The sequence below is a fragment of the Herpailurus yagouaroundi genome, unplaced genomic scaffold, assembly GCF_014898765.1.
Source record: "Herpailurus yagouaroundi ecotype Mexico unplaced genomic scaffold, PumYag 195, whole genome shotgun sequence".
NCBI lineage: Eukaryota > Metazoa > Chordata > Mammalia > Carnivora > Felidae > Herpailurus > Herpailurus yagouaroundi.
Window position 1 is genome coordinate 12,731,911 of NW_024412426.1, and position 18,697 is coordinate 12,750,607.

General features: G+C 36.6%; 1 protein-coding gene across 5 annotated transcripts in view; it reads left to right on the forward strand.

Annotated features, from left to right (window-relative positions):
* Positions 1–18,697, forward strand: part of HMCN1 (hemicentin 1) — a 492,563-nt gene that overhangs the window by 392,620 nt on the left and 81,246 nt on the right. For all 5 annotated transcript variants that reach the window (XM_040446605.1, XM_040446604.1, XM_040446606.1 and 2 more), the window contains 11 exons: positions 3,822–3,983; positions 5,131–5,244; positions 5,365–5,567; positions 6,121–6,202; positions 6,310–6,441; positions 6,782–6,931; positions 9,562–9,721; positions 11,768–11,892; positions 12,120–12,303; positions 12,898–12,995; positions 13,896–14,174. In XM_040446605.1, the coding sequence (XP_040302539.1) occupies positions 3,822–3,983; positions 5,131–5,244; positions 5,365–5,567; positions 6,121–6,202; positions 6,310–6,441; positions 6,782–6,931; positions 9,562–9,721; positions 11,768–11,892; positions 12,120–12,303; positions 12,898–12,995; positions 13,896–14,174 (1,689 nt within the window). The remainder of the gene's footprint in view (positions 1–3,821; positions 3,984–5,130; positions 5,245–5,364; positions 5,568–6,120; positions 6,203–6,309; positions 6,442–6,781; positions 6,932–9,561; positions 9,722–11,767; positions 11,893–12,119; positions 12,304–12,897; positions 12,996–13,895; positions 14,175–18,697) is intronic.

The window sequence follows — 18,697 nt, forward strand, 5'->3', positions numbered from 1 at the left end:
AAGAGCATTTCAGCCACCTCTCTTGGTCTTTTTATTGCTCTTGTTCAGTAAAAGCTCAGCTCTGCATCTAACAACACAACATATTTTCCGCTTGATACCTACTAGGTGCTGTGCCAAGTTTTTACGTATGCTATTTCACTTAGTTATCTCAATAATCCCGGGTGGTTGGTACCATTTTATACCTCTTTTACAGATAAAAAGGCTGAGGTCTAGTGAGATTAAGTTTACGTGCCCAAAGTTACAGAACTGGCAAATACAGTGCCAGGATTTTAACTTAGGTAGTCTCATTCTAGAGGTTTTAAACTTAGCTATTTTGCTGTGTTACCTCTCAGTAAATTCCACAGCTGACCATACCTGCACCTCTGACCATACCTGCACCTAGGTGGCTAACCATGGCTGGAGGAACTCTTGGAGTCAGGAACATCAGTGCCTATAAATTGATAGGTATCATCTTGAACTGGGCTCTCCATACTGCCTGGGCTCCTCCTCTTATGTCTGCTCCCTAGTGACTCTCTCTCACCTTCATCCCTCTCTTCAGATGACCCCTGGCTTAGCGGGCTCAGGCTGCCATAACAAAATGCCAGAAACTGTGTGGCCTACACAAGGGAAATTAATTTTCTCACTGTCTGGAGGCTGGAAAGTACAAAATCAAGGTTCCATCAGGGTTTGCTTTCTGGTAAAGGTTTTTGCTGGCTTGCTTTGGCCACTTTGTCCCCACAAGGCCTTTTCACTGAGCACACATGGCCAGAAAAGCAAGGAAACTCTCTGATGTTGCTTCTTGTAGGGACAACAATCCTTAATATCAGGGCCTCACCCTTACAACCCCATTAAGCTTAATTATTTCCTTAAGGGTACCATTTCTAAATACAGCCACAGTGAGGGTCAGGGCTTCAGTATACGAATTGGGAGTGGAAGGGCAAGGCTGGGTATGTACACATTCAGTCCATAAACAGCCCCCTCTCGCTTTCTGTCAGTAAATGCCCTCACCTCCTGTTTTACAGAGAAAAGAGGAGGCATAGCCCAGAAACCACCTCAAATTCCTACCATCAAATGGAGCAACTACCACCATCTGTTATTGCCACTTCTTTCCCCATTACCACAGAAGATCGAAGCATCCCTCTACCTTCCAAAGGCCAAAGACTAACTTGACTCTAGATCCCTGTCCACTGCCTCCTCCAAAATCTCATCATCTCCTCTCATTCTCTTGAATATTGAAATTCTCCCTCTTTGTGGCTCCTTCCCAACAGCACTTAAATTTACTTATATCTTCCATTTTTAAACAACAACAAAATATTCCCCTTGGACTTAAACTTTCCCTTCAGCTGCCTCCCTCGCTTTCTCCCCAATTTCAAAACAAGCCTTTCTAATAACTGTATATATTTAATGTCTCCATTTCCTCGCTCCCACTCACTCATTCCACCACTGCATTCCAAATTTCACCTTCACATCACCAATGAAACTGCTCACTGAATTCATCAAATGACATCTTTATGTCCAAGAGGCACTTCCTGGATTTATCGTTTTTATTTCTGTGCATTTGACATTCTTGCCACTATCATTTTCAAATATACTCTTCTCTTTGGCTTTTGTGACACCTATACCCCTTATTTATACCCTGCCTTTTGGGTGTCATCCCTGACTCCTTCTCCTCTTCCTTAAATTTTATCCTCAAAACATCAAGTCCTAAAAATTCTATGAAATGTCCGTAAGTCCATTCACTTTTCTTAATCCTTTTTGACACCATCCCAGGCATAGCTACCAACATCTGTCACACATTTTACAGCACTGGTCTCCTCACTGGCCTTTCTGAATCCCTTCTAGCCTCATAATTAGTTCTCTCCACGGTGGCCAGGTTGATATCTTAATTTCTGATTAAAACACTCTTCAGCTCCCCATTCTTGAGGCTGTATTTGAGCATTCTTAATGAATGGGTCCCAGAGACCTTATAAGATCTTACCTTTGGGAGCGCCTGGGTGGCTCAGTCAGTTAAGTGTCTGACTTCGGCTCAGGTCTTGATCTCACAGTCCATGAGTTCGAGCCCCACGGCGGGCTACAGCTCAGAGCCTGGAACCTGCTTCAGATTCTGTGTCTCCCTCTCTCTCTGCCCCTCCCCTGCTCATGCTCTATCTCTGTCTCTCAAAAATAAATAAACCTTAAAAAAAATGAAAAGAAAAAAGATCTTACCTTTGCTTAGTCCTTTAATTCTCTGTGCATCTCCCCTACTTTGTTCTTCAAACTCTGGTCACGCTAGTCTTCTAGGTGCTGTGTTCTTTTCTCCACTTGGACCTTTGTATATGCTGTGCCTTCTTTCTGGAAGTACACCCATTTTCTGTCTTTCACTTAACTTATTCTTGTTCGTATTTCAGTATCTTCTTCAATGTCACTTCCTCCTCCTGATCCCCAAATTAGTATAGTTCCCTGTTGTTACCCACTCTTCTGATTGACTCTCATCACATTTGTAATTACGAGGAGTATAGAACAGTGGCTAAGAATAAGGGCAATTGAGCCAGACAACAGTCTTTAGGTCTCTTCCAGTAACTAGTTGTGAAGCCTTAGGCAAGATGCCAACTTTTCTGTCTCCACTTCCTTTTCTCTAATATGAGGATAAGAACTGTATTTAACACATAAGGTTGTATGGGGAGTCAATAGTACATGTGAAATGTATGTGTGATGGTATTTGTGCAGTGTTTAGAACAGTGCCAAGCACAGCATATCCATTCAAAAAAATGTTAGCTGTTATTTTTAGTTCAATGTCTGTCTTTCATGTCAAACTATTAACTCTATGTGGGCATTATCTATTACATTTTCACACTGCATCAGCACTTAGTACAATGTCTGGAATACAGTAAATATTTAATAAATGTCTAATAAATGAATGATGAATGAATATTAAAATTAATTAGTGGGTGAAAAATAAACAACCATGTGATAGTAAAAGAAATTTTGCCTTTTTGATGTTTTGCTTTTGTTTTTGATGTTGTTTTAAGACCTTCATCTTAATATAATGAGTGTTCTGTTAATTGCATTCATGTCTCTCATCATTGGCCTGAACAAGACCCATTTTTACTTTTATTTATTAATCAGTTCATTTTTATGCCCATTTCTTGCTCCTGTTTACCCTCTCCTTTCATAGAAAACCATTCGAATGTGTTAAGATGTTATACCATCTATGTCTGTGTATTCTTATAAAAATCTATTCCATTTACACATGTTTTAATGTGCATAAATAGCATTGCATTATTAATCCTATTCTTTTTTTATTCCACTTTTTCTTTGCACTGCTTTTGCTTTTGTAAATCTTTTTTTGTTTTGAACAATAAACCATAACATTGTTTATTTCTTAAATTTTCTGCTCATCTTGAAAGTCACTTATTTACATCGTCAAAATAACCTGTATGATTTGTTGATAGACACCCTAAAATTAAATTTCTACTTTACTGTTGCTATACGCACTAAGATAAATCCTTAAATAAAAATGTAATATTAAATACAAGAATATTCAAATGTACTGAATAAAAAGTGCTGTTAGGTCTTTCTTTGTACATTAACAAAACCATATTAGGAATTGCCTGCTACATTTTACACGTAAAATGCACAATAATTCTGTCTTTGAAAATTCTAGTATCCTCTTTCAATTGGGAAAAACAAAACTGATGGAAATTAGTTTGATGAGGGCATTAGGAAACTAGAAGAGACAGCAAAATAACAGTATCATTAAGTCAGTGTGTTAGCAGGCTATGGTGATCAGGCTTATATTAACAAATTGGAATATGTATTGCTGATAATATCAGATTTCACTTTTAATATGTTTACTTTTATAGTTCCTCCAAGTGTCATCGGTCCTAACCCTGAAAATCTCACTGTTGTGGTGAACAATTTCATCTCTTTGACCTGTGAGGTCTCTGGTTTTCCACCTCCTGATCTCAGCTGGCTCAAGAATGAACAGCCTATCAAGCTGAATACAAATGCTCTCATTGTGCCCGGTAAGGAAGTTATTACTCTTAAAAAGTGGGCAAAACCTTCTCACTTTTCTCAATACAAATGGCATCAACTTAGTCTTTTCCCAAACTTTTGTCTTGTTCCTTTTTTTTTTTTAATGTTTATTTATTTTTGACAGAGGAGAAGAGAGTGTGCAAGCAGGGCAGGGGCAAAGAGAGAGGGGGACAGAGAGTCCGAAGCAGGTTCCAGGCTCCATGCTGACAGCAGAGAGCCCCACGTGGGGCTTAAATTCATGAACTGTGAGATCATGACCTAAGCCAAAGTCAGATGTTTAACTGACTGAGCCACCCAGGCCCCCCTATCTTGTTCCTTTTATTTGTTCACATTAAATACCTCTCTTTACCCATTTGGGGCCATTAGGATAACATTGTACAGATTTATGGTTTTAGTGAGAATGTATAGTAACAAGGTCTACTTTCAAGAAATTGTGACATTTAGGAACAACCTGCAGGTGATAGACTCCTTGTGGGTGATAGACTAGTAAAAGGGTGATTTCATTGGATAAAATCAGTGGTTGTTTTTAATCAATCCTAAAGCTCCTTGAGGATAGATAAATAGACCAACAGACAATCACTTCTACACTGTGGGAGATTTAACATATCTTGACTATAGTGTAATTACTGTGTGCTCGCTAGAACCTGTATCAAACAGTTCTACTCTCTATGGTTACTGGAGAGAAAAAATTTCTGAATTTCTTCCTTTATAAGGAAGTAGAATAAATACTGAAATCAAAGGGAAAGGAAGGATCGAAGACACTCAATTCAATTTAGTTCTTTGCTTTTGAATAGGAAATCTCACTGTTAGAAAAAGGATATATTTTGCTGTTTATCTTACTGACAGAAATAGTTATTAAAACAACTGCTAGAGGCACCTGGGTGGCTCAGTGGGTTATGCGTCCAACTCTTGATTTTTGCTCAGGTCATGATCTCATGGTTCGTGGGTTCGATCTCCACATCAGGCTCTGTGCTGACAGTGTGGAGTCTGCTTAAAATTCTCTCTCTCTGTTTCTCTCTGCCCCTCTGCATACTCTTTCTCTCTCTCAAAAATAAATAAACATGTAAAACTAAGTAAATAAAATAAAATAAAACAGCCTCTGTGCCGCTCTTCAGTTTGCATTGTATTTGCCCACAGGTGGTCGAACTCTGCAAATTATTCGGGCCAAGGTATCTGATGGTGGTGAATACACTTGTATTGCTATCAACCAAGCTGGTGAAAGCAAGAAAAAAGTTTCCCTGACTGTCTATGGTTTGTCTTTATTCTCCTCATAAAATTCTTTCATTTTTAAGCTAGTATTAGAGATTTTCTATCTCAGCATCTTAATGAAAAAACAAAAAAAATCCTTCTGCTCTTGTTTCCCTCCCTCAGTGCCCCCAAGCATTAAAGATCATGGCAGTGAATCTCTTTCTGTAGTTAACGTAAGAGAGGGGACCTCAGTGTCACTGGAGTGTGAGTCGAACGCCGTGCCCCCTCCAGTCGTCACCTGGTATAAGAATGGGCAGATGATAACAGAATCCACTCGCTTGGAGATTTTAGCAGATGGACAAATGCTGCAGATCAAGGAAGCTGAGGTGCATCTTTTATTCTTGTTCGTGTGTCATGACTCCTTGGTGGGATTGTGGAAGAAAGCATTGGCAGTTGCATTCCCTTTACTGCAGTGACAAATAATTCTTATTTAAAAACAGCATCATCAATGCTATTGACCTTATTTTTCTTTCTTTATTTATTTATCTTTTAAATTTTATTTATTTATTTACTTTTTAAAAGCAGGATTGTAGAAGGCAATTAATTGGGACATTGGAGGGGTACCTGGGTGGCTCAGTCGGTTAAGCATCCAACTCTTGGTTTTGGTTCAGGTCATGATCTCATGGTCCCTGGGATGGAGCTTTGCATCAGGCTCTGTGCTGATGGTGCGGACCTCCTTGGGATTCTCTATCTCTCCCTCTCTCTCTCCCCCTCCCCCATTCATGGTGTCTCTCTCAAAATAAATAAAACTAAAAAAAAAGAAAAAAGAACTGGGGCATTGGAGCATAAAGATGACTTATGATTTAATCTACACGCGAACAGTGTGATTGGTCATCTGTAACTTAATGGAGCACATACAATAGTATCTTTTTCTTTTAGGTATCTGACACAGGCCAGTATGTATGTAGAGCTATAAATGTAGCAGGACGGGATGATAAAAATTTCCACCTCAATGTATATGGTGAGCATCTGCCTCTAATACAGCTCTTTTTCCCCCAGATGTGCAAATGCAAAAGTGTCCTGAATTAGCTTAATGAGGACACAACATTTTCTTCTGTCTTTTCACAGTGCCACCCAGTATCGAAGGGCCTGAAAATGAAGTGGTTGTTGAGACTATCAGCAATCCTGTGACCTTAACATGTGATGCCACTGGAATCCCGCCTCCCACGATAGCCTGGTTGAGGAACCACAAGCCCATCGGTAATACAGCTGTGCTTTTTTTTGTTTTGTTTTCTTTTGCCCTTAATTTACTAATGAAGAAACTAGTACATTTTCAGTACTATGCTTATAGCTGTGTTTACTTCAGAAAGTCTAATTACTAGTAACTAATAATGATAACTAATAATAACTAATAGTATTCATTACGTAGAGATTTTTCTTTCTTGTTTTTTCAAAGAGGTATCCCATTTAAAATGAAAGTACAAAGGAAGAACAATTAAGAACTATAGTTGCCACATAAAATAAGATATATTATGGTGAATTGCAGAGACGTTAAAATAAGAGCTTTTTATGTTTTGTTTTGCTTTGTTTTCACCTCTAGAAAATTCTGACTCACTTGAAGTACATATTTTGTCCGGAGGTAGCAAACTCCAAATCGCCCGGTCTCAACATTCAGATAGTGGAAACTATACATGCATTGCATCAAATATGGAGGGAAAAGCACAGAAAAATTACATTCTTTCAATTCAAGGTATGTGGGGTAGGGGTGGCTCCTGTCTGGCTAAGTCAGTAGAGCATGTGACTCTTGTGAGTTCAGCCACACATTGGGCATAAAGCTTACTTAAAAAAAATTTTAAAAAGGTATGTGGGGTACACTCTGATTCACCTTCAGTTTCTTTATTATATTCTACCTATAAAACAAATAAGGCTACATCTAAAGAGATCATTTATAATTGATTGAAAATACCTTTCTTTGTAATTTTTTGGATATTTTCTTTTTTCCATTTTTGTTGAGATATAAGCACTGTCTAATGATGTGACTTACAAAATAACTTTAGATATACAAAAAATATTGTCAATTTTCTATCCTATATTTACCAGTAGAGTTGTACTTTCATGAAAATGGTCGTAACTGGAAAAAAGAATAATAGTTATGTCATAATCTCTATATTTTTTCATTTTTACTGAAATGGTTTTCTAATAGTATATATTCTATTGAATTACTTATTTATTTTAATCTGGTATAACTTGTTTTGAGCCAAGCCTATAGATCTGCTTTTATTTATATAGATAAGTAAGATTAACTTACGAAGAGATTGTACTGTGTTCTAACTGCAAGTCAGGGATTGGTTAGATTTCAAGTAAGCATGGATTTTTTCCTATTTTGGGGTGAGCATAGGAGCATTAATTCATTCTGCACTTAATCAACTTAATTAACACCTACTATGTTTCAACATAATGCTGACCACTGGATGGATGGAGAACTTTCATACTTTCCATTTTCAGTAAACCTCTGATTATTACTTTTGGCCTAATGTTTAAATTGGAGTAGAAGTCTAACTTGAAACTAAGTTGAATGCTGGCTTTTTCTGATTTTATTACAGTTACTATGAAAAGAATTTCTCATAAATTATAAAAGTAATTGAATATTTTCTACCTATTTTGTGCTTTGCTAAAGCTAACTTCAAAAATATTTTAGTTTTATTGAGATATAATTGACATATGACATTGTATAAGTTTAAGTTGCACAGTGTAATGATTTCATAAATGTATATGTTGCAAAGTAAGATTAAGAACCATCAACTAAAAATTATAAGTAGGAAAAATTGAAATAAATTTATGACTATCGATGGTTTCTCTGATTAGGGATGCTTTGAGATTTCAGAAGCAAGATGAGAAAAATAACTATTCAGAGATTCAGGGTCAGGGATTATGTCTAATTTAGTTTAATGTATTAACAATAATAAGTGGTAATCATGGGTAATGTGGTATGACCAAACATTTCATCAGATACTTTATGTGTGTAATCATATCTCAGGACTACAAATACATGTATAGGGCCTAGTCCAGTGATTGTCATATATTAGCTACTCATTTTAGGAGTCTCATTAAAACTCCTATTGATTTGACTAATTTAGTAACTGTAAATTCTGCAAATTTACGTAGGGATGTGCTGTTAAATATTTAACAACTGACTCCGCAGACAAAAAGGTCCTTATTTGTAGCCAATCATTTGCCAGCTTCTATGGTGTAATTATTCCCATTGTGACCCATTTCAAGCTCCCAATATGACGTCACTGAACATGGAGTAGGGAAGATGTATAAAATTGGCTCTTGCGAGCTGGTGTGCACTACCTCCAGCATACCACCATAATTATTTAGAAGAGGAATTCAGATGTGTTTCTGCTTGATACCATTGTCAATATTTTTATTAGACATTATTTCTCAATCAAATCATTAACGTGAAAAGCAAAGCTGGCTAGAAACAGTATAGAAGAAATCATTGGATCTTGAAACCTACAAGTCTATCCATTGTTCAGAATGAAGAATATTTAAATTGCATTATGAAGAGAGAAATAACCAACCTAGATACTCTTCTCAGACATTGATGCCAAGATTTCATAAAACACACTCCTGAGCTGTTCTAATTCTGAACTATATTGAGGATTTAATCTAAAAGTGATTCATTTGGCCAGGAAGGGTGCCCATGAGGTAGATTTGTCACTAGCTTGTGTGACTAAATAATTGTATCAACTTACAAATATAACAGGATTATTGAACTGTTTCCTCTAATCATTCCTCATTTAAAAGTAATTTATGGGGGCCCGTGGGTAGCTCAGCAGGGTAAGCATCCAACTCTTGATCTCAACTCAGGTCTTGATCTCAGGGTTGTGAATTCAAGCCCCATGTTGGGCCCTGCGCTGGATGTGAAGCCTACTTAAAAATAAAAACATTAGGGGCGCCTGGGTGGTGCAGTCGGTTAGGCGTCCGACTTCAGCCAGGTCACGATCTCGCGGTTCGTGAGTTCGAGCCCCGCATCGGGCTCTGGACTGATGGCTCAGAGCCTGGAGCCTGTTTCCGATTCTGTGTCTCCCTCTCTCTCTGCCCCTCCCCTGTTCATGCTCTGTCTCTCTCTGTCCCAAAAATAAATAAACGTTGAAAAAAAAAATAAATAAAAATAAAAAAATAAAAATATTAAACATTAAAAATAAATAAGTATAAAAACAAAATAATTTATAAGGATAACAATAGTTGGATCTTTAACCACAACCTAGGAAAAATATGAAATAAAGATGGCATTTTGTTCTATGATTCTATTGTATTCATTGGAATTTATAATCTTGTGTTTTGTTAATGAGAATCTTAATCATTTTCCCAAAGTTCCTCCAAGTATTGCTGGTGCTGAAATTGCAAGTGAAGTCAGTGTTCTTCTAGGGGAAAATGTTGAGCTGACCTGCATGGCAAGTGGCATTCCCACCCCACTTATTCAATGGCTTAGAGATGGAAAGCCCATAAATAGCAGTGAAACAGAAAGAATCCGGTATGTTTTAAAAGAATCTTTACATCATTAATTGTAAGATATTCTTCAATGCCTTTATTCTTCAAATTTCACATGAATAATACCAAATTCAGTGCCATGGGAATTTGGCAATCATTGTATTTAGAAAGAGAAAAGATAACATTTTGAAGAATTGGATACAGAAACCCTCCTTAGAGAATTGCTTAAAAGTGTATGTGTGTGTGTGTGTGTGTGTGCGCATGCATTTCCCTCATCCATCAGCATCAATGAGTGCTTGGCTCATTTTGCAAAAAGAGACAATATCATCATAACCTAGTTCATTCCTTGTAGTGATTTGTCTAAATCCCATTTTCTGCTGGTACTTGTTACCCATGCAACAAACTATACAGAGATGAGATAATTACATGGTAAGGGCTTCCTGCTCCCACTTCCTTCTCCAGGGCTTCCTGCTCCTGCTACTTTCAAAAACAAATACCTTTAGAAGAACAGTCCAGAATTCTAATCTCTACTAGATAACTTCATCACAAAAGCCCCATTGTATACACATATTTGAAGAATCAGATGCATAAATAAGCATTAATTAAATGTATTATACACTTTATAATTTTAAATCAATATTTTAGATTTAGGGTTTGGACTGTTTTCTAGTCAATGAATTGAATATACATGATTTAAAAAACGATAAGTAAATGTTATTTTCTTTGAAGTCATTTTATATTAAAATTCAGATATTTGTTACCTTTAGAAGATTGAGTACATTGCCAAATAATATTTTAGAGATACATTTTAAGTTTTATTTCTTTGGTGTGGACATATCTCAATAGTTAACAAGTATTTAATTATTTTTATTAAATCAACTGATATCAACCATATTGCAAGCCAAGCACCAGAAAGGTGGTAGGACCCAAGATCTTATGTAATATTTGCACCTAAGAATTTATGATCAGTCCCTCGTCTCTTACAATAAGATCCCAAATGCACTTGTTCTTATATCTAACTTACTGATTATTTGTTAACAGCTCTGCAAATAAGTATGTATGGTTTGTAAGTGGAACAATTTGCCAATCAAATAAAGTAATTTTTTCAAGGTCAGCTTCCATTTCCCTTTGCTTATGGCAACTTGCTTTTTGTTTATTCATATGATTAAACTCATTTAATTTTAAAATTGATATTTTGAAAATGAAAAATACATTAGATTCAGATAATATTGTAATTTTTGGCAATCATATGTCATAACATGATAGGGTAGAAGTGGAGCATTTACTTTTGACATTGGAAGATTCTAGTAAAATCACTATTGTAGGAATAACTTTAGAAAGCCATTTAATCTCTTTCTAAAACATAGGAAGTTTTATATCAAAGTTTTATTTGATAATTAATGGTGTGTGAAGGGGATAAATAATGCAATAATCTTAACTTAAATATCTTTGACAATCTAACAGTATAGTTATTTACTATTATGTAATTCAAAGAAAAAGCTCTAGCAATGTGTAGAAAAATTTTTGCAAAATATACCTCTACAAAATAGTTGTCACAGTTTAAATAAGCTATCCTATTCTCCTTCCCATTAAAAATATTACTAAGTCATATATAGTTACTTTTTGATATTTTTTTAGTTTTTTGTAACATTCTTCAAATTTCATACCAGAATTTTTAAAAAATTTTTGTTTAATAAATTTTGTTTAATAATTTTTGTTTAATTTTCTATGGGTAAGGAAAAAGTATATTAACTTTGAGAAAAACATGTCTTTGATTGGGATAGAGAAATTCCCAATCTGATTTCATTCGTTTCCAGTTTTTCTCATAAGGAGGTGGCAGATATAGGACATGAATTTTAGTTGGTTCTGTAGAATTTCAGTTGGTTGCCTGAAATCTCCAGTTTCACTAGCTCTGAGTTTAACAGACCTCCGTATACTTAGTGAAAAAGATATGAACCATTATATATCTAAGATGAAGGTGCATTTTATGGTGGTATTTCTTTAAAGAACACAATAACCCAGAGTGAGTTTTCAAGCTCTAAGCTTCACATGAATCATCTCAGTGCCTTTATTGTGGCGTTTTCTATAGGGTGACTGCAGATGGCAGCACATTAAACATTTACGGAGCTCTCCCATCCAATGTGGGGAAATACACATGCGTCGCTACTAATCCTGCTGGAGAAGAAGACCGAATTTTTAACTTGAATGTCTACGGTAAATGTGAAATTTCACTCTCTTTTGACTATCCCACCTTAGGAATCTATCAGTAGAAATAAAAATTCTAGCAGTAGGTGTCTGGAGCATTTAGTTTTAAAATCTGACGTCACTGCTGTTCCTTTTGGGATAAGCAGCAGTATGGGCAATTGTCGCTGAAATGATTTGAACTAGTAATGCACACCCCACCCATTCTCTCTCTCATTCTCATTTTCTGCGGGACATAGTTCCACCCGCAATTAGGGGTAATAAAGAAGAAGCAGAGAAACTAATGGCTTTGGTGGATACTTCAATAAATATTGAATGTAGAGCCACAGGGACACCTCTACCACAGATCAACTGGCTAAAGAATGGACTTCCTCTGCCTCTCTCCTCCCATATCCGGTTGCTCTCAGGAGGGCAGGTTATCAGGTCAGCTTTGATTATATGCGATTTGCTAGACAGATAAAGTCACTGTGACTGTAGGCTTTAACCTCATCTAAATGGTGTTTAAGAAATGTTTTTTTCATAAGGTTTCGCTGTTGCTTATTTTTCCCTTTCACTATATTTTTAGAAGAGAGAGGATAACAACAATAAAATTGAAATGGTTTTTTATTCTTATTTAAATGCTCACATTTTAGTAAATTTGTATAAAACAGGTCTTGCACAGACAGATGTATGTATCGCATATGTATTTCCAAGAACTACTATTTTAGATAAAACTTTCTGTGGAAAGGTAATACGAAGATGCCTACCACAATCATGTGATTTTCATGTTAGCATCATTCTTTATTAATGTATATTTGAAAAATATTCACTCTTAAATTATGTTATATTTTTAATAGCATACTGTCACTGCCTGATTAACTTTGTGGAACAAATTGCATTTGAGGCATCTGTATTTTGTAACCCTCATAACTAAAATTTCCCAGCATAACTCATAATCTGTGTATAAATTAGAAATATTTTCTTTGTATATGTTGAATGGGATTAAATTATGAAATATGGGGTCAAATTGTTTTTCAGGATTGTGAGAGCTCAGGTGTCTGATGTTGCTGAGTACACTTGTGTGGCCTCCAACAGAGCTGGGGTGGATAATAAACATTATAGTCTTCAAGTTTTTGGTATGTCACGAAGATGCCCCTAGTATTTTACTATGTGTCCAATATTAAGCAAAAGGCTTATATTTAGATATTCACATATCAGAAGAACTGGTAAAATATGATTTTAGTAACTAGGAAAAATGTGTTTTCTCCCAAAGGGTCCATATTGGAACATACTATCTGTCAAAATACTCTTCTAACCTGGAATCTTGCATTAAGTCAAATCTAAATTTTTAAAAATTGCATTTCAATCCGAACACAAGGACCAGTCTTTTCATACAAAGAGAAAGTTCAGAATGTTTTCTAATAATATTAGTGGTACATTTAGAGTATTTAAAATATAAATGAATATGTGCGTGCATATATATGTCTTTGTGTGTGTATGTGTGTAGATGGAGAGACAACCTAAAACATTCCATTTCTGAAATATTAAGGTTTACTGGTCCAAATTTCTACATCCCAAAGAACATCTGAGAACAGTTAAGGAACTATTTACTATAGCCTACAAATGAATTTGGATGGATTATATAAAACTTACTCTAGAAATTGGTATTATTTTATTTATTCCACATGCAGCAGTTGAAAGTATACTTCTGTAATTATAATATGCATTATAACAAATTAAAGAGACAAACCTAAAAAGTTCAAAAATGGCCAAAACTTAAAACAGTTTAATTTTGTATGTTCTGCAAGAAAACAGTCCTGAGGTTTCATTGCTAATATTTTGGGAGATTACTATTTAGCCTATCCAATACCTTTTTTTATTATAGGCAGTAATTATTTATATGCTATTTTAAACTCTATATTTTAGTAGATCACAGAAATACTATATAACTAACTGAACCATAAAAATTTTTTTTAATCTAAGTTGGTCTCAATTTATAATAGATGTGTCAGTTTTACCTGTTGTTTTCTATATAGTGCCACCAAATCTGGACAATGCGATGGGAACAGAGGAGATCACAGTTGTCAAGGGTAGTTCTGCCTCCATGACGTGCTTTACAGATGGAACTCCAACTCCCAGGATGTCTTGGCTTAGAGATGGCCAGCCTCTGGGTCTTAATACCCGTCTGACAGTAAGCACTCAAGGAATGGTTCTTCAGCTTATCAAAGCAGAGACTGAAGATTCAGGAAGGTACATCTGCATTGCCTCAAATGAAGCTGGAGAAGTCAGCAAACACTTTAACCTGAAGGTCCTGGGTAGGTAAACATTCAATAATTGGGAAACAAGTGACAATAGAGATTTAGTAAATAAATGTAATTCTTAGAATCACTTACTACAGCGACAAAATTTATAAATATTCATTGCATTTCACATTTCTGTTTTGTAATTTACCTAGGTTTACTCTGTGTGTGTGTGTGTGTGTGTGTGTGTGTGTGTGTGTGTGTGTTTATTTTATTTTTGAGACAGAGCATGAGCAAGGGAGGGGCAGAGAGAGAGAGAGACATAGAAGCCGAAGCAGGCTCCAGGCTCTGTGCTGACAGCTCAGAGCCTGACACGGGGCTCAAACCCACAAACTGTGAGACATGACCTGAGCCAAAGTTGGACACTTAACCAACTGAGCCTCCCAGGCATCCCTACTCTTTTTTTTTTTTTTTTAATTTTTAATGTTTATTTTTAAGAGAGAGAGAAACAGAGTGGGAGCAGGGGAGGGGCAGAGAGAGAAGAAGAGGCATACAGTCCAAAGCAGGCTCCAGGCTCTGAGCTGTCAGCACAGAGCCTGACACAGGGCTTGAACCCACAAACCATGAGTTCATGCCCTGACCTGAAGTTGGATGCTTAACCTACTGAGCCACCCAGGTGCCCCTATCTAGGTGTACTCTTACCTGAAGCATGTTAAATTTAAATTATTTTGTTTCCCCTCTGTTTAAAAGATGAAAACTTCTACTTGTAAAACATTATTCATTAACAAAGTCATACAACCAATCGCTAAGTAGATTTTTAAGTTTTTTCAAGAACGAAAAGCTCTTGATAAATTGCAATTTGATGGAAAAGCATAGTATGAATACTATTTTATGTTCTTTCACACAATCTTTCCAAGTGATCCAATTATAGATGATAGTTATCATAGTCATTTCAAAAAGTCTACTTCCATTTACTCTTGTGTGCATTAAAATGAATATTTGAAATGAGTATTACAATGTTCTACACACAATTACTATAAAGAGAAAACGCCCCATTTACTTGAAATAAAAAAGTTTGACTTTGGAAGAGAAATGAGGATGAATGAGATGAACTATTTTAATAATTAATTATTTTTGGAGTTTAGTTTGTTTTTTCACTACAATGTCCGTAAAACATCAGCCTCCTCAGCAAACAAAATGTACCTCACAAGGAACAATAAGAATAATTTTGGCAAGAGGCTAGCCTATGTTTTCAGGATGCTCTGTAATCTTTCTCATAGTACCTATACCAATTTAATCATTTGGATAACGTTAAAAGTCTGCTTCATCCTTAGTTAAGCTCTGTGATGGGCAGTACCCATTGTTCTTATTGCTGTATTCCCAAGATTTAGCTTGGCATTTGACACGTGAGGTTTATTCGTTAGATTGAATCGAATGGAATTAGATACTTGCTAGCTGCATTAAAGGGGGTTTTAACTGGGGCGCCTGGGTGGCTCAGTCGGTTAAGCGTCCGACTTCGGCTCAGGTCATGATCTCGCGGTCCGTGAGTTCAAACTCCACGTCGGGCTCTGTACTGACAGCTCAGAGCCTGGAGCCTGTTTCAGATTCTGTGTCTCTTTCTCTGACCCTCCTCTGTCCATGCTCTCTCTCATGCTCTCTCTCTCTCTGTCTCAAAAATAAATAAACATTTAAAAAAATTTTAAAAATAAATAAATAAAAGGGTTTTAACTATAGAGGGAGGCATAATACTATCTAAACAAACAAAGAGGAGACTGCAGTGTAGACAGGTGTTCCATAGAATGAAGGGTGGTAGGGGAGGTGCTACTCCAGGGTATTTAGAGACAAAAGACACAAGAAAGTGTGCATCTGTAAGGAGGGGTGGAGTAACAAATTCCGGTACACCAATTCACAGACTATCAGGAATAACAAGAGATGACAGAAATGTGATCTTGTACATTGACTATACATTATGTGCCAGGCATGTTTCTAGTCATCATGCAACAAAGAAGTGCTGAACACCTACCATGTATGCAACATATGGCCCGGTCCAACACGTGGCAGTGTGGTAAGAGAGAAAGCATACTCCTCTAGGAATTCAAGAACCCAGCAGCAGAATCACAACCCAGAGCATTTCTCAACGTAGAAAACTAAGGAAGAAAATATCAGTGATACTGTTAGCATAGTGTACAAAGAACAACCTTTTTAGCTGCAGGGTTTATAAGGATAATATTTTCTTAAAACAGATTTGAAAACTGGCTCAGCAGAAAGATGAGAAGTTTCAGCATTTCAACATCTGTTGAAAGCTAATTCCATTAAAAACCTGAAAAGCTCTTTACTTGGATCAGCGCTACACTCCAAATCTGAAAGTAACCATCTTAACCTGGGGAACGGCTATTCTTAGCTTAATGCTCTCCACATGGTGGGAGGTGTCATGGTGTATTAGTGGTTCTGAAAAGTCCAATGTAAGAAGAATGATGAAAACAAGGGAAAATGCTCATACAAAGTAAAGCTAAGGAGTTTCGACAGGGTCCAGGCTGTGAAGGGGTTTGTTGACCACATTAAGAATTTGGTTTTTATCATAGAACAATGGGAAGCCATTAAAAGTTCTAGTAAGTGGAATGCCATGAGTAGAGTTGCAGTTTGATAAGACCACTCTGAGTGCAAAGTGGAGAGCTACTTGGAGCAGGACAAGAGTGGATTCTGAGAGACCCATGTATTATTAGGAATTGTGTTTGGCTGTGAATAGCAGAGGCTAAGTATGGCAGCTTGAACAAGTAACTTTTGTTTTTCTTGCTGAGTGAGATGTCTAGAGGTAGGCAGTAGCTGTGTTGGTTAACCAGTTCAGATATTTACAGTTCTCTTGACCTTTACATCATGGTTGTCAGTGATCATGCATTGTGTGCTCACCACCAGCATCAGTAGATTCAACAACAGAACAGGAAAAATAGGCAGGGTGAAGAGTTGCTCCTCTAGAGATTTTCTTAGAAGTCCCACAAAACCACTTCCATTTATATCTCATTGCTTAGAATCGTCACATATCACTCCATCTACTATCTACTACAGAGGCTAGGAATGTAGTTTTTACTGATAGCCCCAACAAAACTGACTCTGATAATGTGAAAGAAACAAAGAGGTAGATAATATTGGGTGGGTGCCTAGATCCAGAAAAGAGGCGATGTTAGTCCAAGTAAATAGTATTGTAACTCAGATTAGTAATGGAGGTGAGAGGAAAAATGTATTTAGAAATGATTTCAGGTAGGGGCGCCTGGGTGGCGCAGTCGGTTAAGCGTCCGACTTCAGCCAGGTCACGATCTCGCGGTCCGTGAGTTCGAGCCCCGCGTCAGGCTCTGGGCTGATGGCTTGGAGCCTGGAGCCTATTTCCGATGCTGTGTCTCCCTCTCTCTCTGCCCCTCCCCCGTTCATGCTCTGTTTCTCTCTGTCCCAAAAATAAATAAAAAACGTTGAAAAAAAAATTTTAAAAAAAAGAAATGATTTCAGGTAGAAGTAGTAGGACTTACATGAGGATTTGGACATAGGAGAGTGATAAAGAAGAAGATATCAAAAATGACTCCTAGTTTCGGGCTTATGTGACTGAATGAATAAATGCAGGAAATGCTGGAAAAGGACCAGGTTTGGAGGGATAAGATAACAGGTTCAGTCTGAATACATGTTGAGAGTGAAGTAGTGTCCAAACATTTCACTGGAGATGTTTATCTGATAATTAGATTTATGGGTCTTGAGCTCAGAAGAGAGATCTAAGCTAAAAGCATAAGTTCTGGAGTCATCAGAGTATGTGCACCTCCTACTCTGTCCAAAGTATAAGACATATGAACAAGTCCCAGAATAAAATTGTTCACAATCACTTAACATCTGTAAGACCTGGTGACTGGGGTTTGAATCAGGTGGGAGCATGTTGTTTCTATTACGCTGCTGTTTTCAATCTAGTGACTGTAAGCTTTTGAGGCTAAAGGCTATGCCTGATTAGTCTTTGCATCCACAGCGATTGGCACATGGTAAATAACCAATAAGTAAAAGGAATAAAGAATTGACTGTAAGTCAAATGGAAAATCAGATAAGTGCTTTTGAGTGATACGGGATAGAAATTTTATTGTTGATGTTGAGAGAATCAAGAGAGGATTTATAGTTTTTACAGATAAATTTAATGACCTTAATGTGACCTTGATAGTATTCGAACATGCTCAGTTACGGGATGGAGCTATTGGAGAATGTTCCAGTAGAAGGAATAACATTAGTAAAGTCACAGAGCAAGAAAAGACTGGACTTGTTGAGGGAAAAGAAGTAGTCTAATTTGAAGTCTAGGTTACATATAAGTATATTAAAAGTACATAATGTTATAAAGATAAATAAAGGCCTTATTGATGAAGCTTTGGAAGCCATGATAAGGAGTTTTTCTTCAATTCAGTAAGCAACATGGAGACACTGAAATACTTTAAATAAGAAATTTTGGATCATTTTAAAATGCACTTAATAAAATGGATTTTGACAGCAATACATAAGATGGAAGAAAGTAAAAAAGAATGGGTCAGTGGTTAAGAAACTCTGACTTCTTAATTACAGTCTGAAAAGGAGTATAGATT